Source organism: Chelon labrosus (genome assembly GCF_963514085.1).
Source record: "Chelon labrosus genome assembly, chromosome: 6".
Classification (NCBI taxonomy): domain Eukaryota; kingdom Metazoa; phylum Chordata; class Actinopteri; order Mugiliformes; family Mugilidae; genus Chelon; species Chelon labrosus.
Genome location: NC_140342.1, coordinates 16,206,357 through 16,231,657, shown reverse-complemented (window position 1 = coordinate 16,231,657; position 25,301 = coordinate 16,206,357). Strand labels below are relative to the sequence as shown.

The 25,301-nt window shown below is 40.3% G+C and overlaps 1 protein-coding gene across 7 annotated transcripts; it reads left to right on the top strand.

Annotated features, from left to right (window-relative positions):
* The first annotated feature begins 5,639 nt into the window (after window positions 1-5,639).
* pcmtd1 (protein-L-isoaspartate (D-aspartate) O-methyltransferase domain containing 1) lies at window positions 5,640-22,778 on the top strand. 7 transcript variants are annotated; one of them, XM_084546813.1, is made up of 7 exons: window positions 5,745-5,924; window positions 12,077-12,198; window positions 13,381-13,828; window positions 14,522-14,624; window positions 15,745-15,916; window positions 19,193-19,316; window positions 19,519-22,778. In XM_084546813.1, the coding sequence occupies exons 3-7, from the start codon at window positions 13,522-13,524 to the stop codon at window positions 19,890-19,892; spliced, it is 1,080 nt and encodes a 359-aa protein (XP_084402939.1). In that variant the 5' UTR covers window positions 5,745-5,924; window positions 12,077-12,198; window positions 13,381-13,521; the 3' UTR covers window positions 19,893-22,778. The 7 variants fall into 7 exon arrangements, with proteins under 7 accessions (XP_084402941.1, XP_084402939.1, XP_084402937.1 ...); XM_084546815.1 differs by having other exon boundaries at window positions 5,640-5,801; window positions 12,077-13,828; XM_084546811.1 differs by lacking the exon at window positions 12,077-12,198.
* Window positions 22,779-25,301: the final 2,523 nt, after the last annotated feature.

Below are 25,301 nucleotides of genomic sequence, written 5' to 3'. Positions count from 1 at the left end.
AAAACCGAGCTGAATACGACTACAACTTCAGTTTCAATCGTTAAATGCAAAACAAAAAAAAAATAATAAAAACAAAAAAAAAAAAGAACTGAAAACATAGACAAATGATAGTTGTTGGCTAATCAGTTGTTTTGTTTGCATCAATTGCACTTTTTGTATTTGAATTATTTCGTGTTTTTCGTTCAGCATATTGCCCTCGAGTTCAACGGAAAAGAAGGAAGTGGGAGGCTGTAGTCGCATCCCGCTACTATACATCTGAATCTCTCAATTTTGCATGAGGTCAATCCCCAGAAGATAATGAGTCATTCATTTGAGCAATACATTTTTTCATTTCTGCAAAAAAAGAAGTCAAAGACATGTAGCTTAGGTTGTTTGAGAAAAAAAAAAAAAAGCAACAGCAATGGAGCCAAATTAGATGAAATTAAGACCCTATTTTAGCCAAATACTTTAAAATATGTTTTAAAGAATTTTAATCTTTTAGAAAAAAAGAAAAAAACCGAATCACACTCTTTACACCTAACAATCCTTTATTTATAATTTGTTATATTTAATTCCTTTCCCACACATTGTTTGCTCAGGAAGTTTTGTGAATAATATTTATTTTTTCCCTGTTAGTATTTGATGTTTTGTAATGTGAAATGCTTTTTTTGTGGAACGATATTAGTATGATATGAAATTGTACTGTATTTTTCTTTTCTTTTACATTAAAATGTAATGCTTTTTTTTCAGTTGAGGTAGTTTGTAAATTGAAACTTCCTATTACTTTTACTATTTCATAATAAACAGATATGCGCTGTGTTGTACAGTTTGTGTATGGTAGAAATAAACTTTTCAAATGGTCGTGTGGTTTCCTCTCTGTGGTTTCAGCTACTCGTGAGGCATCAGCATCACCTAGTGGTCGCTTTAACACATTACATTTAGAACAACGGGGCTCAATGGGTTCATGATAGTGACTATCAAGGAGGTCATGACCCGCAGGTTCAAGATGCTGACCAAGGTCACGAGTTCGAGACCAGCTCGGAACCTTCGCTGTGCGACATTATCAATGATATGTACTTGAAACAAATAATAATATAGTGCACATTTCTATAGCATATTCACTGGGGTGCAAATGTTTTCTTAATAAATTAAGGTAAAAAAAAAAAATGATTTACTGTCATATAGGAAGAAGAACAGCCACATCCGCACAGTTCATAATTAAGGTTGGGTCATTTTTACTTGAAAAGCCACATAAAACTTAAATTTATTAACTTTTAAGTGGTTAATTTATTAAAAGTTAGTTAAATCAATTGCACTTACTTTGCATTTTTCTACCTCAGTGGTACTCAAAGCGTTTTATAAAAATGTGCTCGCCTGAAATCAGGAGCAGTGTCAAGTTCAGCGTCTTGCCCTGGGACACTGCGCTCAGCGAACGACACACTCGGCCGTCTAAGTCACAGTCGCTAGCACCCTTCACCAGCCGTCACCGCTCACACTTGGGGCGTCTCATTCGCAGTGACAAGTTCAGAAAGATCAGAGCAGCCAGCACATAAAATATAATCTGCTACTACAATAGTAAAAGAAAATTACACTTGAACCACTCATAACAATTGATATGTCAAACAGGACATAAGTGCATCTCAAGAGGCTGCCCTTTACTAAAATAGGTTTTAACCCAAACAGCTCATAAGTAAATAAAAGGGGATCAAATTTAGATTTTCTGAACTGGACATGTAAAAAAGGGAATTAAATACAGAAACTTTTTTCAGTATTGATTCATTACTTTTTTTAAGTACTGAAAACAGCATCATGTAAGTATGTTCTGAAATCTCATCAAGCTAACTACCTCAGGTTCAAATCTGTCGGGAGTAAAACCAGTCTGATTAATCCATCAGTGCCTGAACAGAGAATGATTTGACAACAATTTCTTTTAAGTCAGTTAAGTTGTGTGTAAGATTTAAAGTAAAATGGCAAAGATTGAAGATTTCCAGCTTTCACTTTTTATTACTAACTTTTCTGACGTTTTGTGAATCAAAACTTTGAACTGAGAAAACAATTTAAGGATGTGGGATGATTATTGTACTACGATGACTGCCCTCATGTCAAGTCAGTGGTTCATGGGCAATGATTAAAATCACCTCCTGTATACATATACATAAATCACCTTTATATTCAATGGATTTATTAACTCATATCCAAATGCAGAATGAAAGGAATGAAACGTTAAACGAGGGCAGGGCGTGAGCAGAATACGGGGAGCAAGATGAAATATGATGTCAGCTGGCACTCAGTGTACTGCAAACCCATTTCCTGTCATGGCACACAAGCCTGTTTCCTGTCATGTATATGCTGTGATACTGAGAGAGAGCAGGTGGAGTGCAGATACCTAAAGTAGCTTGATGAATATGTACAATATATGTATTCCTAGAAGTCTTGGTTGCCACACGAGGCTTTCTGAGGAAATGAGACCGCTGACCTCAGTATCACTGATCTCCTGTCTGCAGCCTTGGTTTCATGTATCAGACACAAATCAGGATGCTAATAACACGCCACCCTTGGAGTGGGGGTGCTGGTCTTGTGTGATTCATCAGTCAGCCCTATTGAGTGGCGTTCCTAATGATCCTGGACGAGTAGGTATTCAATTACCACTCAAACGAGCCCAAATTAAACAGCCCGCGTCATTATGTATTTTGTGTTTGTAATAGTTTGTGGCCATGTAAGTGGAGCTTGATACCTCTGTTATGCAATTAAACCTCCGACTGTGGAAGCAAACTAATTCTTCGCCTAAGAAGAGGACGGCAGCTCGCAGCAAAATTAATTTACTGTAGCAGAAAGTGAAAACAGCAGGGGCCGTTATTACTTTTAGTATGTATCCTTACTGTGAACTAAGGAAATGGAGATATACTGTTTATAGGCAGAGAATCCATTTATCCTGTTACTACGTCTCTAAAAAAAAAAACACACAGCAAATCCACTGAAAATATAGTAAATTAGGTCTACTACGAGTCTGTCTAATCTGTAATGTTATCAAAAATGAGACTAAAACCTGAGTGCAATAGAAAACCTGCTCAGTGAAAGCTGACCAGTCCAGACCTGCATGCGTCTGCTGACCACAACCACTTCCTTATTAAACCTGATCATCTTCCACTCCCACACTTCCACAGCAGGCCACAAACCAACTGCGGGCTAAATTTAGGCCTTCCCTTAAGGGAGCTGTGTGAGGTTAAAAGGTGCACGAGGCTTTCCTGGATCTTTCCTATTTTACATTCTCTTGTTAAATTTGTGATAATGAACAGGGTTTTCGCACACAGGGACAGAACCTCTTTCTTCACACCTGAACTTCTCAGTGAAGTTGTAACAGTAGTGGTTGTATGGATTTGGATGATGTGTCAATGTAGCAGTAAAGACTGATGATAGATGGTGCATACAGTTTATTGGACAGAGGTCAAACATCCCTGAAAGCTTGATGCTTCTTCTACTACATCACACAGTTGGATTGCTAGATTAAGTTACACTGATACACAGATAGATAGATAGATAGATAGATAGATAGATAGATAGATAGATAGATAGATAGATAGATAGATAGATAGATAGATAGATAGATACAGACAGATAAATAGATACATATATATATCTATCTAGATCTATCTAGATATAGATATTTATATCTATATCTATATCTATATCTAGATAGATAGATATTTACACATAGATAAATAGATCGATAGATATAGATAGATAGATAGATAGATAGATAGATAGATAGATAGATTTTTATATATCTATATATATATAGATAGATAGATTTTTATAGATACATATCTATATCTATATAGATATATAAATAGATAGATAGATTTTTACAGATATATATATATCTATATCTAGATATATCTATCTATATCTATATCTATATCTAGATAGATAGATACATAGATATTTACACATAGATAGATAGATCAGAATCAGAATCAGAAGATAGATAGATTTTTATAGACATACAGTCATGGACGAAAGTATTGGCACCCCTGGAACTTTTCCAGAAAATGCACCATTTCTCCCAGAAAAAGTGTTGAAATTACAAATGTTTTGGTATACACGTTTATTTCCTTTAAGTGCATTGGGACAACACAAAAAAGCAGAAGAAAAAAGCCAAATTTGACATAATTTTACACAAAACTCAAAAATTGACTGGACAAAATCATTGGCACCCTATTAAAACTGTGGGTAAATAATTTCATTTCAAGCATGTGATCCTCATTTAAACTCACCTGTGGCAAGTAACAGGTGCTGGCAATATAGAAATCAAAACTGAAACCAGTTGGAATGTATAAAAGTTGACTCAACCTTTGTGTTGTTTGCCTGTGTATGCCACACCAAGCATGGAGAAGAGAAAGAAGAGCCGAGAATTGTCTGAGGACTTAAGAAGCAAAATTGTGGAAAAATATCAACAATCTCAAGGTTACAAGTCAATCTCCAGAGATCTTAAAGTTCCTTTGTCAACTGTGCGCAATATAATCAAGAAGTTTTTAACCCATGGAACTGTGGCAAATCTCCCTGGACGTGGACGAAAGAGAAAAATTGATGCAAGAATGCAACGCAGGATTGTTCGAATGGTGGATAAACAACCTCAGTCAACTTCCACACAAATTCAGGCTGTCTTGCAGACTCAGGGTGCAACGGTGTCAGCTCGAACAATACGTCGTCGTCTGAATGAGATGAAGCGCTATGGCAGGAGACCGAGGAGAACCCCACTTCTGACACAGAGGCATAAAAAAGCAAGACTGCAGTGTGCAAGAACATACCTGAGTAAGCCTCAATCCTTCTGGGACAATGTTTTGTGGACAGATGAGACTAAGGTAGAGCTTTTTAGCAAAGCACGTCATTCTACTGTTTACAGAAAACCGAATGAGGCCTACAAAGAAAAGAACACGGTACCTACAGTCAAATACGGTGGGGGTTCAAAGATGTTTTGGGGTTGTTTTGCTGCCTCTGGGACTGGGTGCATTGATTGTGTGCAAGGAATCATGAAATCTGGAGACTATCAAAACATTCTGGCCTGTAATGTAGGGCCTAGTGTCAGAAAGCTGGGTCTGCATCAGAGGCCATGGGTGTTCCAGCAGGACAATGATCCAAAACACACCTCACAAAGCACCCAGAAATGGTTGGAGACAAAGCGCTGGAGAATTCTGAAGTGGCCAGCAATGAGTCTGGATCTAAATCCCATAGAACACCTATGGAAAGATCTAAAAATTGCTGTTGCGAGAAGGCACCCTTCAAATCTGAGAGACCTGGAACAGTTTGCAAAAGAAGAGTGGTCCAAAATTCCAGTTGAGAGGTGTAAGAAACTTGTTGATGGTTATAGGAAGCGATTGGTTTCAGTTATTTTGTCCAAAGGGTGTGCAACCAAATATTAAGTTGAGGGTGCCAATGATTTTGTCCAGTCAATTTTTGAGTTTTGTGTAAAATTATGTCAAATTTGGCTTTTTTCTTCTGCTTTTTTGTGTTGTCCCAATGCACTTAAAGGAAATAAACGTGTATACCAAAACATTTGTAATTTCAACACTTTTTCTGGGAGAAATGGTGCATTTTCTGGAAAAGTTCCAGGGGTGCCAATACTTTCCTCCATGACTGTATATCTATATATATATATATATAGATAGATAGATAGATCTGAGCAGCAGACAACAGCAACAGTGCTTCCCTCTATCGGCACCCTCAGAGACCACGTGACCTGTGTTTACATCCTCCTCTCAGCTGTTCCTTTCTTCTTATTGTACTTCGACACTAACGGCTCGTCGCCGTCGCGAGTTTAGCAGGTTAGTCCCGTTAACTAGTAGCCAGCCTCTCCGTGGGGCTGTCACCGTGTAAAAGTGGCTGTCACTCTCCGCCGCCGCATTGCTCGGTGCTTCCACTTACCAGGAGTGAGTAAATGCGACATTGTGAGTATTTGTTTTTTTTGTTTTCAACGTCCCTTCTTCTGACTGCCGCGTGTCCGTGGGCTGGCCGGGTTGTCTAGTCCGCTGCCTGACTCGGTAATAATTGTGTTAGCGTTGTGTAGACAGCACACTCGGGGTGCTGTGTGTTGTGTGGGCTGCAGGGTAAAGAGGCAGCCTTACCTAACCTGCTTTGTCTCTGTTTTGATGATGGCGCACTCGGGCCCACTAAAGCTAACGCTAGCAAGCTTAACTGCAACTCACACTGCGGTGTCCGACACTTCATGACACATTAAATGCACCACTTCGACCTTAATCTCGTCATTTTCTCCTTTTAAATTCACACACTATCGCTTGGGTGCGTGCACGGCCTGCACTATTAAGACTTTTCAGCAACAAATGTGAGCTACATCAAGCGGAAGACGCTCAAAAGAAATCAGTGATGTGTTTGTGTTTGTGGTGTTTCTCTGCAGCAGTTTATGAAACGTGTAGGCCTGATGTTGCATCCCCATCTCAACAAACCGGTTTGGCTACTTTAGCTGCTAAACATTGGGGGTTAATCGCACTGCAGAGAGATGGCCAGGGACTGCGTTTGACTCGACAAGTGGGAACAAAAAGCTGCATGAATGTGCCCCAAACACACCGGGGGCTCTTGTAAGTGTGCACCAGCTGCAGTTGCTAATGCCTGACTCGTGTTTCTGACAGATGTGGACGGACAGGATTAAGAAGGAGCCATGATTAATAACGCTTGACAACATTTCATGAAAAACGCTGTTGTTGTTTTGCTCCGTCGTCACACGCAGTGCGAAGAAAGTGTCCCGGCCCCTGATTGGCTGACAGCCGGCCGTCTGTGTGGCAACTGCAGCACGTGACCAGGTGGCGCGTGGATTGGCTCCGTCAGGTGTCAGTTGTGGCAATTTAGGAACATCTGTGGAATTATGAACCTGTGACCAGTAAACAGGAACATCTGCAAGACGAGGTCCTTTTGTTTACAACTATAGTAGACATTATTTTCTGGGGGTCTCATCTTGGAAACACTACTAGAAAAAAATATAGAGGTTCACCTAAGGATTATTGTCAGTATTAGGGTGCTTTCATGCTTGTAATTTGTTCAGACATCCGGGAGTAATGTGAGACAATATCAAATCACATATTTGCCGTGTATTTATGTGCACACATGCAAGGATTTTGGGAGCACACTTGGAGCAGCTGGCAGCCATGCACGGAGCCCAGGAAGCAGTTTAGGTGCTCAAACCAGGTACCTCACAGTTCACTAGTGCACATCTATCAAACGTTATAATCTTGCATTTAAGCTTGAATCAATCTGTGTTCACAGGGCAATGTTCTCTGGACGCTAGCTCGCTTGAAAACAGTTTTGCGGTTGGTCATAACTTTGCAGTAAATTTGGATTTGAGGAAATAAACCGCAAATAAATACTGGAGCATAAGCAGCGGGTGTGGGCCCTGGCATTTATTGCTGTTCTGTGGTTCACGTACAACAGGTGAACAGCAGGTTTAATTGTACCCTCGCTTGTTTATTAGGTACAGTAGTGATAACAAATGTGATCTAGTCCTGCAGTAAACCTCAGCTTCATGACCTGTCATAATGTTCAGTTTATGTTGGAAACAATGGAAGAAAGGTGCTAATTCAACCGCGTGATCTTTTTAGAGGTAGAATAAGTAGTAGTAGTAGTTTTTCCGTTATTTAGCCCGAGGCTGCTGACTACAATGGCGTTGTCACAATAATAGAAACAAACCACAGCCTCCAAAATTAAAACACAGTGTAATCCACAGCTCTCGCAGTTATTTTAAACAAATGCTGACTGCATAACCTCGCAGCGCATTTCTTTTCACCAGTGTACCTAATGAACTTTCAAGTGAGAGCAGAAAATAATCCAAAAACTGTCCAAGAGTTAAATGAACCCTCATAGGAATGAGTTAAGAACTAGTGGTGCAGCTAAGGATAATGGACAATGTTAATTAATCCATTGCTTATTGGCCTGTTTGGCCTGAAAATTATGAAAATAAGGTTTTTCATACATTATATTAAAGGTGGAAAAGTCAACAAGTCCGAGTCAAAGTTTACAGATTTTCTGAAATATAAAAAAAGCGTAATGTTTAATCTGGAAACTGTATGAAAGCATTTTTTTTCATACATAATAGTAAAATCATTTTTAACACCTCTGTGGTAATATTGTCTGTAAAATTTAAAAGCAAAAAAAAAAATAATCCATTATACTGTAATTTTCAAAAAGCCTTCTTTTTTCCTGCCATTTGAACCCAGATAGAAAATAGATGTTCGGTTTGCTTTCTTGCAGGATCATTTAAAGGAAAATCAGCACATATTTACCACTGAGAATCCAGAACCAGCGTCTATCTGTCACTTTCCTTCAAGAAGACTAAATGATAGTGATATTGGCTACGCCGAAAGCCTTTTAATGATGCACTCTTTTTCATTACGCGTCGGTATGAGCACCAGATATACTGTAGATAAAATGTTTGCTTCTTCACAGACGCCTGCACACTGAAACGGAAGAAAGATTCGGAGGCGGTGAGAGCGCAATCCCAGTCACGGTGGCACGATGTAAACAATCGCGGGTTCATCTAGAGGCCAGAAAACTGAGGCAACGACGCGTCTGCTTGAGTTAAAAATGTTTTCATTTGACCCAGAAGTTCCCGCTATCCCAGAACTGCGTGACGCCTCGTCATGAGCACACACAGGCAGCAGGAGCGCAAATGAGAGGATTTAGAGAATAGCTGGTGAATTTTAAAAATCGCTTGTTTCGCAGACACTTGTTAACCTGGTGCATCAGACGCCTTCACCGTCACCGTAATAAGTGAAGATCGTTATCGCCTGATTGTGATGTCTCCCTCGTGTTTAATCAGTATTACACGAATATATTGGTGCATTTGTATTGATGTTATATGAGAAAAACATAATTTATCATATTGATTGTTTTGTCCTTCCTCCAAACCTTTAATTTGATAAAAATGGACAAGTCAGGGACTCTTAAGGTCATCAGGTTTGCCTTAATTGACATACTTCTTCCTGATGTGACTATAGATTTTCTGCCTTTTAGAATATGTAAAGAAATGATGCATACAATGTTTATGCGTTGAGTTTTGACCCTGAATGAGGAGTCAGTGCATCGTCAAGTTTTCAGATTTTTCTAAATATTAAAAAGCGTAAAATCAGGGATTTTGACGTAACCGTGGAGCTGCAGAAAAGCCTGAGATGGAGCACAGCGGCTGTGATTTATCTTTTGAGTGGAACGAATATCCGCAGCAGATTTAACTGAACCCGGGTGATTAGTGTTTGAGGTACCTTGTCATAAAATTATGTGCCGGACAGATGGGAAATTTGACCTGCCTGTAGCTCGGGATGATGATGATTCAGGAAATCATCAGGGCAACCAACTTCTCTCCTCCCAGAGCCATGGCACTGGTGTGGCTAAATTTAGTTTTAGTATTTATTACGGGACTGTTGAGTTATGGTACGGCGTACAGGTGTCTTCTATATTTCACAGTGCAGCTCCTTCTAGGTGCTCCACACAGAGGAATACAGCGCTGTGCATGACTTACAATAACATATAGCTTGCTCTTATGTAAAATATGCATTTGTAGAACATATTTGCACACACTCCATATTGATTACACCCTGTCAGGTCTTCTTTCTGGTAAAGTGTACTTCAGTTTTACATTTTTTGCTGCAGTAAAAATGGGACAAAACACACCTGCCTCAAGAAATGTAAGCTCGGGCAAGATGTATACACCTGTACAGTCTAGGGCAATTCAGCACAGCTGCTTTTAGCTTTAGAAAGTTAATAGTTTTTTGTTGATATTGAATATTCTGTGTTTATTACCTAAAAGTTACAACTGATGTCCATGATATCGAGAGTTGCTCTTAGTTTGTAGATAGGGGCCGGATATTAGAAACACTTACCTGCGAATGTAATAGAGTCCAATAAAAAGGCATCTTTAATTATCACCACGATTTTTAAACGTATAATTAAATGAAGCCTTCTGTGGCCGTGTCAACAAACCTGAACATTACGGGCCTCATAGACTTTACTGCAGCTTTAGTTTGCACAGGTGTATCTAATAAAGTGAGTGTACATTTCTCACAGTTGATGTAGCTTGAGAAACACAGCAGGTCTACGTTACAGACCAGCATCTGCCACATATACGCTGTGCATATGCGTCGGTACAAAACGTTTTTTTTTTATACAGCGTGGAATGCAGATGAGACGCTGGGGGTCATTTAGAAACGGTTTGTCCAGCGGAGACGCTCTGTTTGCATCAGCACAAGTAGCAGTTAGTTGCTGAAACACATTTCTGGAGAGTTAATAAACAATAACCCAATTATAATCCCCTTTTCTATAAGTCTGGAATATAACTGATATAACCTAGAGGTAACGTCCAGGGCTGCAGTTCCTCAGATGACCACTTGAGGCTGGATACAAAAGTGAGTCAATCCCATTAGACCTAACTGTTAAAATGTCCAACTTTACAGCGCAAGTAAACATGTTTATAGCCTGATACACAACACAGCTGTAGTCTCGATAGCTAACTAACTGTAGCAGTGACCTGTTTACATTGCATTAATGCTTACATATCTATATAATTAAGAAAGGTAGCCACGTTTAGTAACTGGTGGGAGCAGTCGGCAGCTGTCTGCCTCGGCCTCACACTGCCGTCCAAAGATGCTTTATTTCTTTAATCATTTTAACCGGGAGTAAAGCAGAGTCGGGCGCTGCCAAGATGGCGACGGCCGGAGCCACCGCACTGAGCTTCAGAACTCACTTTTCTGCAAGAAAAACGCTGGTATCAAGCACCTGAGATATGGATTTCTTTATTACCAGTCCTGCAAATATTCTAAGTGCTTTTCAACGTCAGGATTATCAGTTTAGCTCACACTATCTGTTCATCAGGGGTATGTACGGCTTGGTTGTTGCCCAGACGGGCGTTTGGTATCCGGTTACAGCATTGGAGCTGATCCTGTGTTGCAGGAGGATCTCTTACATGTTTCGTCATCTTGTGTGGCTCAGCAAGGTGTTGCTAAGCAGGTCACAGCGGACACTTATGAGATGACGTTGATGCACTCTCAGGCCAGTCCAGGGGTCAACCCAGGACCCTGTGTGTGTGTGTGTGTGTGCTTATCTTGAATTCTTGTTTTTCTATTTAAAACCAGCTTTACCGCAAACAACAGATGTTATTACCTTGCTGGTCTTTCTTGATTTGTCTTAAAGGGGTGGATAATGACCCCTGTTTCGAGAGTCAGGATTATCAGTGGCAAGACTGTACAGCGGTGCCCAAAAGCAATTTACTTGGATACCTCCCCTGACCCATTTTCCAGGATTTTCTTTCGGTGCCTGCAGAAGGAGAAAAAAAAATAAAAATAAAAAACAGACTGCTGTACGTCCAGTGAGCAAATCGATGATTCTTTTTGCCTGCGAGAAACGGCCAATGGAAAATTACCTTACCAGGCCTCCCACTACAAAGTCACCCCTGAATTTAATCTTTATTAGCTGAGTCAGATGTGGAGATGCTGAGGAGGCAGAGAAGGAATTCAAAACTTGTCTCCCCCGGCTGCATCTCAAGCTATAGAGGGCTGGAGACTGAAAGTGTTAGAGTTTTTTTCTCTTTATTGCTGCAGCTTTGTTCTCTGTAGAATAGTATAATATCACGTATCCAGCAGCTCATTATTTATTTCATAAGTAGCTGAGATATAGAGCATATTCTAGCTAAAACATAGAGGGGTGCTCAGCCTTTCTGACTTATGACCCAATAACATCGTTGTGTTTGTGACTGCACATCAATTTCAGTTATAAGCATTTTAATCGAAAGGGAGTTTTACTTTCTCATTTTAAAGACAGAAGCAACAAGAGCATCCAGGACTTTACAAGAAACAAAACAAGACACAGTGAGGAGTCACAAATAAAATAAAAAACGTTATGGAAGATAAATTGTTGGCGGTTTGAAGCCAGTGTCACCTCTGGCTTTGTCTGCAGACATCAATTTTGTGTTTCAATATAGTCGGTCAAGTGTCTCCGCACGCCTGAATACGGCTGCACAACTGGAACGAAAATGAAAAGAGACACCCTGCGCACTGTTTACTGTGGGTATATTTATTCATTCTCGGTGTCCCCGTTTGTTCAGACTTTGCAGGTATACCTCGGAAAAACAATGTTTTTATCAAGAGCACGGCCCCTGCGTGAAGGTTGCGTTGAGCAATAAGACGATATGCACCGAGAAGCGACGTCCATTTTCCACAGATAAGGGTTTATTTTTATATTTCTTTCTGTATTATGCAAATAGAAGGTTCACAAACAGCTGGGGCTTGTTCAGTATTGACCACAAACATCATCCCTGCCTGGTTGTTTTGCCTATTAACAGGTTTAATTGATTTTTTCCCACATCGGCATTTCAAAATGAAACTAAAGATGCTGTAACAGGGAGTTTTTGTCCGTGTCGCCCACCCCTACTGTCAGCTTCATGTTACATAACTCCACATCTTCCCTCTGGAAATAGCAGCGTCCACAGTAGTACATGACATGACACTGGGGCAAGGAGTGTCAGCTGTGGATGCCTCATAACGGGTTTTAGTTGTGACAGCATCTGAAGGTCATCTGATACTGAAAATCTTGCAGCTGACTAATGATTATATTTATTATACAGGCTTTTTTTTTATTGTACAGGCAATTGTTCCATTATGATACAAGTCTAAACTGAGTTGCTCGAAGGATTCGATCTGTGGCATTTTTCTTCTGATTGACTAATCAATTAAACTAATCTTTTCAGCTCTAAAAATTTTTTTATACACTTAATCATTCTGTGCATGCAGGACATTTGTGTGCACTAGGTAATTAACACACATTACGAAAGTGGTTCAATCTGACAGCTAGAGCTTTTTCTCGCATAGAAATGTGCTCACTTTTTTTTTTTGAGGGGAAACGCAGAGGTAACATATTACTTATAGTTTTGTTCCTGTAAGTCTATGACAGCAAAGCCGCATGTATTATACCGTAGCCCCTGAAGCTAAATTGAATGGAGGCCTCACTGCGACGACACATATCTGTTGGGAAAGGGATACAACTCAAACAATCAGTATAATGGAATCCTTTGTGTTATTGTGTTATTGGATTGTTTTCCTATGTGACAGTCTGATAGCAAGTATGCACATAAATGCTGCCAAAGTGTTTTCACTGAACCTTTTTCAAAGGCATTGAAAAGCATAAATTGTAAGGAATTCATTAAAAAAAGGTGGTCCGCTAGTAATGCACAATACTAGTATAATATAGTGTTCATTTTCTTTTTCTTATTATTTTTTCATAAGAAGACAGTCCCAGTCGTGGGTTAATAAATCTTTACTTTTATCTTAAACCTGCACTTCGCCTGTAGAAGCTCTATTCTCCAGCAGGCGTATTGCCATAACGTGTTTATATCATTTATTTTTTCATCAGGTCACTTGCTGCCCGGACATGAACGTTGTCTGAACAGCGGCAGGATCGTTCAGCCGGCCGTCCATCTCCATGCCACTCTGAGGAGGGAGCGCTCATCCTGAGTACGAGTTCGCCCCTTGTGTTTCTCTTGTCTTTTTCGCAATGGGGGGAGCTGTGAGCGCCGGGGAGGACAACGACGACCTGATTGATAATCTGAAGGAGGCCCAGTACATCCGCACGGAAAAAGTCGAACAGGCGTTTCGGGCCATAGACCGCGGGGACTACTACCTGGACGGCTATCGGGACACTGCCTACAAGGACTTGGCGTGGAAGCACGGGAACATACACCTGTCTGCGCCATGTATATACTCTGAGGTGATGGAGGCCCTCAAGCTGCAGCCGGGACTTTCTTTCCTCAATCTGGGCAGTGGAACCGGCTACCTGAGCACAATGGTCGGCCTCATCATAGGTAACCTTAATGTACTCTTGTTCTTCCTCATGTCATTGAGATTTTGAGCTCCTAATTTAGGATCAGGATGCATGTGGCTGTGAAAGGGAGGCTGTGACTTTGTGATCTTCTAGCCACAGGGATTTCACAGCAAAGTAAAGCAGCTAGTTACAGATTGGCCTGTAGCACAATCTGTACCATAATCAGTGATTATTCCTGAGGTGTGCCGAACACTGTGGAAGTAATCTGCCACAGGAGTTTGTTGCCTTTTTTTTTTGTCCCAAGCACAGGGGGAGGACAGAGAAGGTAATTTCAGAACAATTTGGGGCAATTAGTCTTGAGAAATCTAACACCATCTGTGTATCCATTTTCTCTTTTAATGATTAATTGTAAAGGGGTGGATAGCGGCAAATCCTCCTCATTGGGCCTCTCTTAAAAACGAGCATTCATTTGGTTTTACTGCTCTGCACATTTTAAAATTCACATGGAGTTTTACTTGAAGGAAAAGGAAAACTTGAATTTGCCAAATCATTTTTTCAATAATATGTCAAAAAAAGGATTAATATTACAACGTGAACGCCAACAAATACACAGCTTGCACTAAAATCAGGAAAAGAAGCATATCTTCGCATTTGAGAAAGAGCAGTGAATGTTTCAGATAAATGATTAGCCAATTTGGACACATAACGCTTAACCTGTTTTTTTACTCCCAAGGTCCATTTGGTGTGAACCACGGAGTTGAGCTCCACAAGGATGTCGTTGAATATGCCAGAGAGAAGCTGGACAGTTTCATTAAGAATAGTGACAACTTTGATAAGTGAGTACAATACTTTAAAAGCATATTTAATCTTGGGAAATGTGCAAACTGTACAGAAGACAATTGGCTGATTTGTGCCACACTATTTTTTTGGCCCTGGCCAGAAACTCTGTTGGTTCTTGCCGATAAACAGTCAAGTATACACCGATCAGCCACAACATTAAAACCACTGACAGGAGAAGTAAATAACATTGATCATCTTGTGACAATTCAATGTTCTGCTGGGAAACTTTTGGACCTGGGATTTGTGTGAATGTTACTTATACATGTAGCATCCACGTAGATCAGACCAGACACCCCCACCCCATAGTAATGACACTCCTTGATGGCAGCAGCCATCCCCAGCAGAATGCAGCCTGACATGGACACACACACAAAAATAGTTTAGGAACAACTAAAAAAACATGAAGAACAGCACAAGGTGTTGACCTGGCCTCCAAATTCACTAGATCCCAAACTGATCAATTATCTGTGGGATGATCCACAGAGGCCCCTCCTCTCAACCCATAGGACCCAAAGACCTCCACTAACAATGTTCTGTTGCCAGACACCACAGGACACCCTCAGAAGGCCCATGTCCATTCTCTGTTTTGCAGGCACTAGGGAGACCTACACAATATTAGGAAGGTGGTCATAATGTTATGCCTGATTGGTGTATAGCCGGTATGAAACGGTAAGTTTCTGTACCTATTAAGCAGAACTCCAGGTAGATTTTGTCATAGTTTGATCCATGGAAGCTGTTTCCGACTGTCTCCAGTCTAAGCTAAGCTAAATCAACATTCAGACTGATATTAGCCAATATGTCAGTATAATGTGGCATTGCATTGGTCCATCAAATACAAGTATTCTACCATTTCTGATAGATTACTGAGAAACTCTGACACTGTATTTCTGCTGAAAATTGTTGCCGGTGTTAAATCCTGTCTGCAGTAATCTGGCATCTGCCTCGAAATGACAACAGAGTAGTATACAGCCTCTTGTCAAACTCTGTGTATAGTTTGCATAATTCTATCAACGCTTACAAATGCGATGATGAGTCTGACAGAAAGAAAAACATGTTTTCCGTCGCTGTCTTTTATATTTTATTCACTGCACCCCTGATTATTTCTTCTTTCCGCAGGTTTGAGTTCTGTGAACCCGTCTTTGTGGTGGGGAATTGCCTTGAAATCTCAACAGACAGTCACCAATACGATCGCATTTATTGTGGCGCCGGAGTGCAGAAGGACCATGAAAATTACATGAAAGTACTGCTCAAAATTGGAGGCATTCTGGTGATGCCCATAGAGGATCAGGTAAGCGCTCCGAGCTTTCACACCGGTTCAGAATCGCCGCGTCGCGATCGCCGCTCAAAATGCTAACACGTGAGGCCTAAAATGAGGTAAAATAGCTTTGACCTATAAGATTTGGTTGTGCAACTTCTCCCATGCATTATTAAGCCACAACTGCCCCTGGATTTAAGCAGCCGTGTACAGAGCACACACGGTGCTGTATAAATAAATGTTTTATTTAAAATGGTGGCTGTGTGAATGTGGACAGACTGCGGGGCATGTAAGAGGGCACCGAGGAACTTTTTCCAGTGAGGAGGATAAAGACTGTGACAGGTTCATGGTCAATGCTGGCATTTAAATACATTTAATAGAAAAGAACCTGAAGTAAAGCAAAGCTTGGCTTCGATCAGATGCTGTGAACCGAAATTTGGACGTTTTACGTTGCTGTTGTCATCACATCAAGCACATATTATGCAGTGTATTTAAATAAAGCAGAAGGCATTGGTTAGAGCGAAAACAAGACCGCGCACTTAATAATCACAGGCGGAGAAAATAATAATAAAACCTAATTCTGATCAGAGGTCTTTGTGTGATCTAACGGCTTGAGAACTCTCCAACCCAAATTCCCAAATTCAGTCCTTGTCCACGCTAATACGAACCATTTTCAAAACACATCTTTTTTCTCTTTGTTGTGGCCTTTCATCAGCGCCGAGCAGACATTCTCCAGCTCCTCCAGAATATTTTAAAATCACTCCCCGCACCGGACAAACACACTGAAGTAAAGGGAAAGGGAGTGCAGAGCTGTTTGAAAGTACTGATATATTTATATATACTGCATGAGTGACAGTCTTCAAAGACTCTTCAGGTGGAAGCAACATTAAGAAACTTTCTCATCTCTGCCTCCTGCTTTCTGTGCATTTTATATGTAAGTGTGAGGGATCATATATAGGCGTGCTTCGATACACCTTCGAATACACAAAAATCTCTCCATGCACTCACTCAGGAATTACTCCTAGCCACGGTCAGCATGTAGCCTCTATGACCTTTAATCAAAATGCTGTGCTGAACAGAGAATCCCATGCTGTGGCCGCGCTGAAAGAAAAATCACATAGCACCCTTGCATTATGGCGACTGAAGCACTCATCTCTTAGAGTGTTCCACGTATTAACGGCGTGTGGAATCGCGTGGACGGCTTCCTGTGGCTTCATGGCGCCCGCTGTACCCGCTGGTATAAATGTAACGCGTGCAGCTTGAAGCTCCACTGGGAAGTTTGTTGCTGTAGCTCCGGCACGCGGCGGAATTGTCTTTAAGAAGTGTTGCGCTTCATTTCTCAGGCGCCATATCTGCCGTATGTCACACATACAAAACTTGCAGCAGCAGATGTTTAGCTGATGCGTGTGGTGGTAGTAGTAGGGAGTAGTTAGGTGATGCAATAATATACTATATGGATGTAATACAACCTGACCCTGTTGTACTACACTTAGACCACTGTTCTTTTTTCTGTATGTATATATGTACACAGCACCATCCACAACCTACTCGTACTATTATTGTCATTATATATCATTGTAATGTTACACTAATAATTAACTATAGCTTTTACATATTTATACTGTCACCTCATTCATTACTATGATCATAGTCTCTTTCATTTACCTTTTGCCTTTCCTTTCATCTTTCCTTCCTCCTTTGCATACACACACACTCATTGCCACTTCATTAGGTACACTAGTGAAACCGACTGCTTTCTAATGTAACAGTTCTGCATTAAATCTCAGCTTCATCAAGGTTATTGAGGTTTTTCTCAAATAACTGAGAGAGATGAGTTGATTCAACCGTGTTTTCATCTTTGATGCTGTGGCTTGTGTTACTGTTGACTTGTGTTGTACCGACACAACTTTCTGTTATTTTGGCAACCCCATTTTAGTCCGTGGGTTAGGCTAAATAACAGAAACACTTTAAATAAAATACAAAATTCATCCTCCAAAATGACCGTACAGTTGAATTACTGTCTTTCTCGCATTGTCTAAACGTTGTAGATTTAGTGCAGGACTGTTATATTAGAATACACTTGTTTTCACCAGCGTTCCTAATGTTTTGGCATGTGAGTGAACCTTTTCCCCTGTCGCGGATCCATTCGTTTGTTTAACTAAACGATTAATAATCACTTCATCGTTGAAGGAGATAATCTGGATCTCTTTGAGTTTGGGACTGTTGAGGATTCGGGAGATTTAGTGACGGCCATTACTCACTTTTTATTAATGGTTTGTGGAGCAAATGATTCATTCAATTAGTCGAGAATATATTTGGCAGGTTTATAGATCGTAAAAAATCGTTGTTGTTTTTTTTTTTCTGCCATCGGAAAGAGCTATTCTTTCAAAGTTTGGATTTAACTTTTAATTTTGGACCGTTTTTGAAACATTTCTGTCTCTGTGTGTTTGTGTGTAATGAGTTGTGTTTTGTCTGTTCCTCCCTCCTCCTGTTCCTCTTTCAAAAGAGATATTGATCTCTTTTTGTATTATATTAAAAAAGTTATTAATGACCATAATTTCATGTGAAGCACTCATCTCTTAGAGTGTTCCACTTACTAACGACGTGTGCAATCACATGAATGGCTTCCTGTGGCTTATTGTTTAATTTTCTTTATTAAACATTACTTTGAAACACCAGGTATCCTCATTTTCTGAACTATATAAGTTCATTTAATTCTCACTCTATTTGGGCTTGAAAGTGCCCTATGCCCTTTAAATGCCCACATCTTCACCTTTTGTTAGTGCTCAGAGTTGGCTCAGTCTGCGCTTTAATTAAATTGTGTTTGCATATAAAGTAATAGAATTAATGTTTCATGCATTTATTTGATGTAGCAGCATATATGCAAATGGAAGGAGGGCACAATTTTATCCTCCCGGGGAACGGTTTATATTCCTCTGGTTACACAGCCGCAAGAAACACCTGGATTTTGGAGTACCATCATTAGGTGTGTGAATGTTGTACAGTATTAGTACACAGATAATTGCCGCAGTGCGCTCGCTGCTGCGTGTCCAGACGCAGAAACTCATCCTCATTAGAGTCATCTTTATTCAGGCGGTAAATTCTCAAAAAGAAGGAAAAAAATAAATAAAGAGAAATGCGATAAAATATTCACACAATGATGGAAATTCACCGGGATGTGTGTGGAAATAGAGATGTAGTAGAACATATATATATTTTAGCGGTGGTTGAGGCCCTTAGCTCCCTAATGTAATGCAGGATTTCATATTTTATAAGTGTTCAGCGTTCAGGATTTGTGTCTTTATCCAGCTGACCCAGATAACCAGGACTGGCCAGTGCACATGGGACAGCAGAAACATCTTGGCCGTGTCCTTTGCCCCTTTGGTCCAGCAGAGCAGAGGTGATGGAGAGAAGCCTGACACCGTCCAGCTGCGTAAGTTAGGAAAACTCTTAATTATGCTTAACTCTTCTTGAAATGTACGACAGGCTGTATTTTGAAGCAGGGGGAAATGTGTAGCTCTCCCTTTATCCACTCGTGGAGACCTTCTTGTTTATGCTGACCCAGTTGAATGACGAGTGCAGCTGTATGGATTATTCTTATTTTTACGGATCGTGTCGTCTCTCTTTGTCCTCAGCCCCAGTGGCCGTGCGCAGCCTTCAGGACCTCTCTCGGATCTACATCCGCCGCACCCTCAGAAGCCTTTCCGGCGAGGACAGTCAGGGGAAGGGCACGGTGCAAAGAGTCCCCCAGAAGCGCAAACGCAGGCGCTGTCGGCGGCGGCGCACCAGCACTTACACTTTCGTCGGGACCCAGGTCATCCCCCAAATGGTGGAGAGCGAAGAGGAGGAGCACGCCGAGGAAGAGCACAAGGAAGTCGAGGAGGAGGAGGAAAGAGACATTGGCGACATTGAAATCCTCAAGCAAGTGAACGTGTTGAGAGACCAAATAATGGCTTTGCCGCTGCCTGAGTCACTGAAAGCATACTTGCTGTATTACAGAGAGAAATGACTGATTCACTCGATATCCATTCTTAACAGGTGCAGCACCTGCTGACATGCTTTTCTTTCACCCTTTTTTCAGTACAAATGTAGCATTATTTCCATTTAATCTTGATGGCAAAACATTAACTGAAAGAGACGTCACAGATAATATTGGATAATAATGTTATGATTGTCATGAGTGTTAGTTTTTGTTATTTCCTTTTGATTTGTATATCAAACAAAAAAAATGCATAAAAAAAAATCTGCTAAATGGACTTAGTTTCAGAAAACAGTTTTTAATTTTATCACAATGTCAGGATTTCTGCCCGAGTGTGCAGAATAAAAATTGTATAAAGAGAAAAACAAAAAAAATAATAATCAAAAAGTTCTTACTATATTTGTTAAAATATGATCATGCTGAAAATGAGACTTTTATTGCACCTTTTTTAGAAGCTTTAACTGACTATCAGTGTCTCGTGATGAAATGATGCTGAAAGGAGCAAACGGCAAACATGAGGCCACATCCTCCCACGTTGAGTTCGAGACGTTCTCGCAGAATCATGAAAGGGCCTCTTACTGCTATTTCATGTATTTTATACCTTCCTATTGTCACCGATTGGTTCATAATTTTTTCTACGGGGCACCTTTGATGTAACTTTTTATACAGGGTGCTTCTTGTTCTCTCACCATGAGTAGCTGTCATACTACTGATACTACCGACGAGGTGTTGCAGGCCCCTTTCTCACCATGAGCTTCTCCCCAAGTTTAATTAGTCATATCGGAGATTTAAAAAAAATAAATACAGAAATGGCTCTTTTTTTTATGTACAGGGAACTGGTTAAAGGGGTTAGTCAATATGAGTACATGCATGAATATATTGTATATGTCTTGGGTGTTCCTGACTTCACAGGATGCTTCACATCTTCTGATCGGTCACTGGAGGTGATGTCCCAAGTGATCAAGTTTGGAAATGTTTCTTTTTACGATACGAGGATTTAAAGATGATCAATCAGTTAGATGGCACTTGAGACAAATCTTCTGTATAGTTTTTTTTTTTTAACAAAAAAAAATCAACTGCAATGCAAAATCAGACGCCTTTTTATATCTCGGGACAACAGACGTGTCCAACGAAGCACCTTAGATCTGCAAAGTAAAAAAGAAATTGTGTTGCGGACTCAACGTAATGTAAGTACAACTTGCTCGAGGAACCTCTCCGACAGTGATGGCTTTTAAGTGCCAACGTACCCCATCACGCTAGGATGTCTGCGGGTTTCTCCGGCACAGCAAATTTACCCAAGCGATGGTATATTTCTACAGAAACATTCCTCAGTGTGGGGGGAAAAAATAAAAAAGACAACAGCACATCACTGATCCGATAGGTCACCATTCTTCTTCACCACCTCACAAAGGTCCTTCATCTTACTTTTGAATGCATCATTTCCAAAAGCTGAATGTTGTTGATATTAATTCTATTCGATATAAAAGTGATAAATATATCTGTATTGTTCTCATAGGATTCTGCATAACGTTTGAGTTGCAGTTGATTTGTCGTAGCTCCCTCTTGCTGTACTGTATCTTGACACTGGGAATTATGTAGATCAAAACTCCACTGCTGTCTGTTAAATAGATAAGATATATTAGTGCTATAGGTCTTCATTTTGTTCTGGTGTAATGAAATATATTTTTCTTTTGTTTGTTTGAAAAAAAAAACGGGGATGATTATTCTATTAGTCGTTTTTGTGTGTGAAGAGGTAACATTTATTTTCTGTCAGGTTTTATTTTTATTTTTATTTTTTTTTTACAATTATTTCAGAGCTTTGCAAGTAAGCAATAATGGAATCATTTCTCAGTTTATAATTACCAATAACAACATAGTCCCATTTGATTTCAGCGTAGTATCCATTAAATTTCACATGACCAATTTACAGGCCCGCAACAGTTTATATACCATTATCTGAACTGTAATTGCTAATTAGAGAGCGCATTAAGTATTGAAAGCGGGGGGGGGGGGGGACCTACAACCTCGACTCTCAGGTCGCGCCTTGCACCAAAGTTAATGGGACTGCTGTGATTACGTTTAATGCGAGACGAGATTCCACTACAAAAATGGCACCCGGTGAAGACATAACCGATTCCCTGCTCTTATTCTAAGTTAATTTGTTAAGAGCCAGAACAGTTCTGCTCGCGAGGTTTGATTTCTCATAGTGTGTGCAGTTCATTTGGCGAATGTGTTGTTTCTCCGTAAATGTTTGGCACAAAAATAAAGGTCACGATCACATCGAGTGTCCTCTAATCATTGTTAAGCCCTCCTTGGTGAATGGGTTTCTCCTCTGTCCAAACGTGGTCAAGAAGAAGTGGAGTGAGTCCTACACATAAGGCTTGTGACCCTTTTGTTGAGCCAACTGCTTTTACGCGACGCTGTAGCCTCAGACGGAATAATTACGTGTTGTACACCATATCATCAATTCTTTTATTAACCCGAGCTGAAAGGCCTTTTTTCCCATGATGGACATTTTGACTTGTCACGGTAGGAAAAGAGCAGGTGTTGACAATAACAGTGACTCTGTTCTATTGAAGTGCCCCTCTGATTAATTTAATTATTAAAACCTGTGCCTTTCCTGCTGCGACGTGTCAAATGTCTCCTGTCAGAGGCCCCTTTGACTCATTATCAGAGGCGGCATTTGTTCTTTTAAAGTGGCGGGCTGTGGTCCGTGAAAATCCAGCAGATATTTCTGACAAATAAACTTTACATCAGCTCCTGTATAGTTGCTTGGAATGTTTACTTGATGTCTGGCAGAAGTTGCCTGCAGGAAATATGGTAATCAGTTTTCAGACTGAGCATTTGTTGGAAAAAAGTCATTTTATTTTCTAAAATATGAAACTTCAAGCAATAAATAAACTAGAAAATGAACTATATTGTACTATACATGTCGTGTATATTGTGTATGTGCTGCACATCCCACAGATTCTTGGTTGGATTGAGATCATCTTCTTGTTGTGCTCCTCAAACCGTTCCTGTGCATTTTTGTTTGGTGGCAGAGCACATCATCTCTGCTGCCTGGGAATACTGTTTCCATCAAAGGGTGTGCACGGTCTGCAACACGGCTTAGGTGGGTGGCAGATGTCAAAGTAACATGACGGCAGGCGGCAGGACCCGCCCAGCAGAACCTTTCCCAAAACATCACACTGCCTGCACAACCGGCTTTCCTTTTTTCCAGTACTGCTTTCATCCTTTAACGTTTCAACAGTGTACAGGTCAGCATGGGCACATTGACTGATGTGTGGCTAACATATCCTGGCAGGCGCCATGACAACGGGATAATCAGTATCCATCATTAAATAGTGCATCAACTTTCACCACATTCACTTAAAATCCCATTACCTCACATTCAAATTGTCTTTTTTTTCTCTCATTTTGGTTATGTTATGTGCTCGTTATCTTTTGCAGAATGTTCTGCAGGTTTTAATGACGTTTGGCTGCACAGCTCGAGTTTTCAATGACCCATCAGTTGTGGAGATACACAGTATTCGGCTAAATCTCACCTGCAGGATGTCACACGAGGTCACACGAGTGCGAAGGCGGTAACAGATTTTGTTGAAGCTCCTGGACCGTGCATTTCATAAAGATATAGATTTCTGACTTGTTATTCACTGAACAGAAGAAAAAGAAGGACAATCCAAACTGGAGCAGAGGCTAAGATGCACGGACTCTTCAGTAACATATTTCATCAAGTGCTTTTAAAAGTTTTATGTCTAAAGCCAAAGCAAAGATGATCCACATGACATGACATCTACAAGGCTATTTTTTTCAAATGTACTCTGAGACAATAACATTTGCCATAATTGTAGTATACTATGGTTCAACATTTTAAAGAATTAACATATTAAATGTATAAAATGCTGCTTTAAGTCTGCTCTATTGTCAGTTCTGCCATATGTGCAGCATATAGAGGACTGAAATTGTGTTATTCTAAGACCCACAGTGCAACAGGTAACACTAAAAACATGAGATAAAAAAAGTCAATTAATATATACATTTACAAATATATTATTGACTCATTGACTCTAATATGCTATTTCCAACAAGATTGCAGAACGTCTGAATATGTGATAAGGAAGTTACAAAGTGGAAAGTAAAGCCAGCCACGGCCGAGCCATGATATAAAAGTTTTCTTTTATTAATTTATTACACAGCATATTTGTTAATAAAACATCTGCAAAAAATAAAGTCCACCTCACTCTCTGAATCCTGTGTTATAAGGGTATATGCGACCAAGATCGTTTTAAAGCACAAAAGCATCGCTCAGACTGTCTTTGCATAGACCACACCGCCGCCAGTTTCCACTCAGCTTAGCAAGGAGCACTTCACTGACCCCATTTAATTTGTTATCCTCTAGAGTTTACTTACCCGTGAGCCTCTTCTGTTCGGACTCCTCTTTGTAAATGGAAGGTAAGAGCATGACTAATTGCGCTAATTGATCTGAACTCTGTTTTTTTCTTCTTTTTTTTTTTTTTGAATATGATAGTTTAGTTGTCTCTCTGTTGCATTTACAAACAGTTTTAACGTGAAGTTTTAAAGGGGTATCTAAAAACCTTTTGGGAGGACGTGATGCTACATATTTCTATCTTCCTCCCGTTTGTCTGTGGTATCAGTGTATATTTACAAGCTGGAGTCAAAACAAAGAAACAAACAAAAAAAGATTAAATATTATTAAAATACACCATAGTTGATTTTATTCTTCTAAATTGGTCCATCGAGTAAATGACGGAGAGGGCACAAGGTTATGAGATATCTACCTTAGTCGTCTCGGGTGCACATCAAATTAACAAATGCCATAATCCCTACGAGTAATCCCTCAAGTAATCACCATAATTCATAATTCTTTGAGTTCATTTGAATGTCAGTGTTTATTTACAGATTCAAATTTGGGAAAAAAAAAAAAAATCTATAAGCGGGGCGGCACGGTGATGTGGCGGTTAGCACTGATGCCTCACAGCAAGAAGGTTCTGGGTTCGATACCTCCTGCCAACTGGTCCCCCCCGCCCCTGTGTGCAGCCTGCATGTTCTCTCCAGGTACTCCGGTTTCCTCCCACCGTCCAAAGACATGCTCATTAGGTTAACTGGTGATTCTAAATTGGCCGTGGGTGCGATAGACTGGCCACGGTAAACCCCACCTCTCGCCCAATGACAGCTGGGGAGGACAAGCAGCTACGGAAAATCAATGAAGTCCTATAAACATCATGGAAGGTGTTTCTTTTGCCAGATTGTGTTGATGGTGAACATTCATTCACACGATAAAAACCACACTTCCACAACTGCTCTGTCCGGTAATCCAGGAAATAGACATGTGCATGAGTATGTTTAAGTCAAATTGTGATATTAAGAAATAAAAACTAAAGACCTAACTCATCTCTTTCATCCACCAATGCTTCCACA

Bases quoted from the DNA above. Each gene is read 5' to 3' on its own strand.
- pcmtd1 (XM_084546815.1), top strand. From the start codon at position 13,522: ATGGGGGGAGCTGTGAGCGCCGGGGAGGACAACGACGACCTGATTGAT. The intron at 13,829-14,521 runs GTAACCTTAATG...TTTACTCCCAAG, and splicing joins AATGGTCGGCCTCATCATAG to GTCCATTTGGTGTGAACCAC. The intron at 15,917-19,192 runs GTAAGCGCTCCG...GTCTTTATCCAG, and splicing joins TGATGCCCATAGAGGATCAG to CTGACCCAGATAACCAGGAC.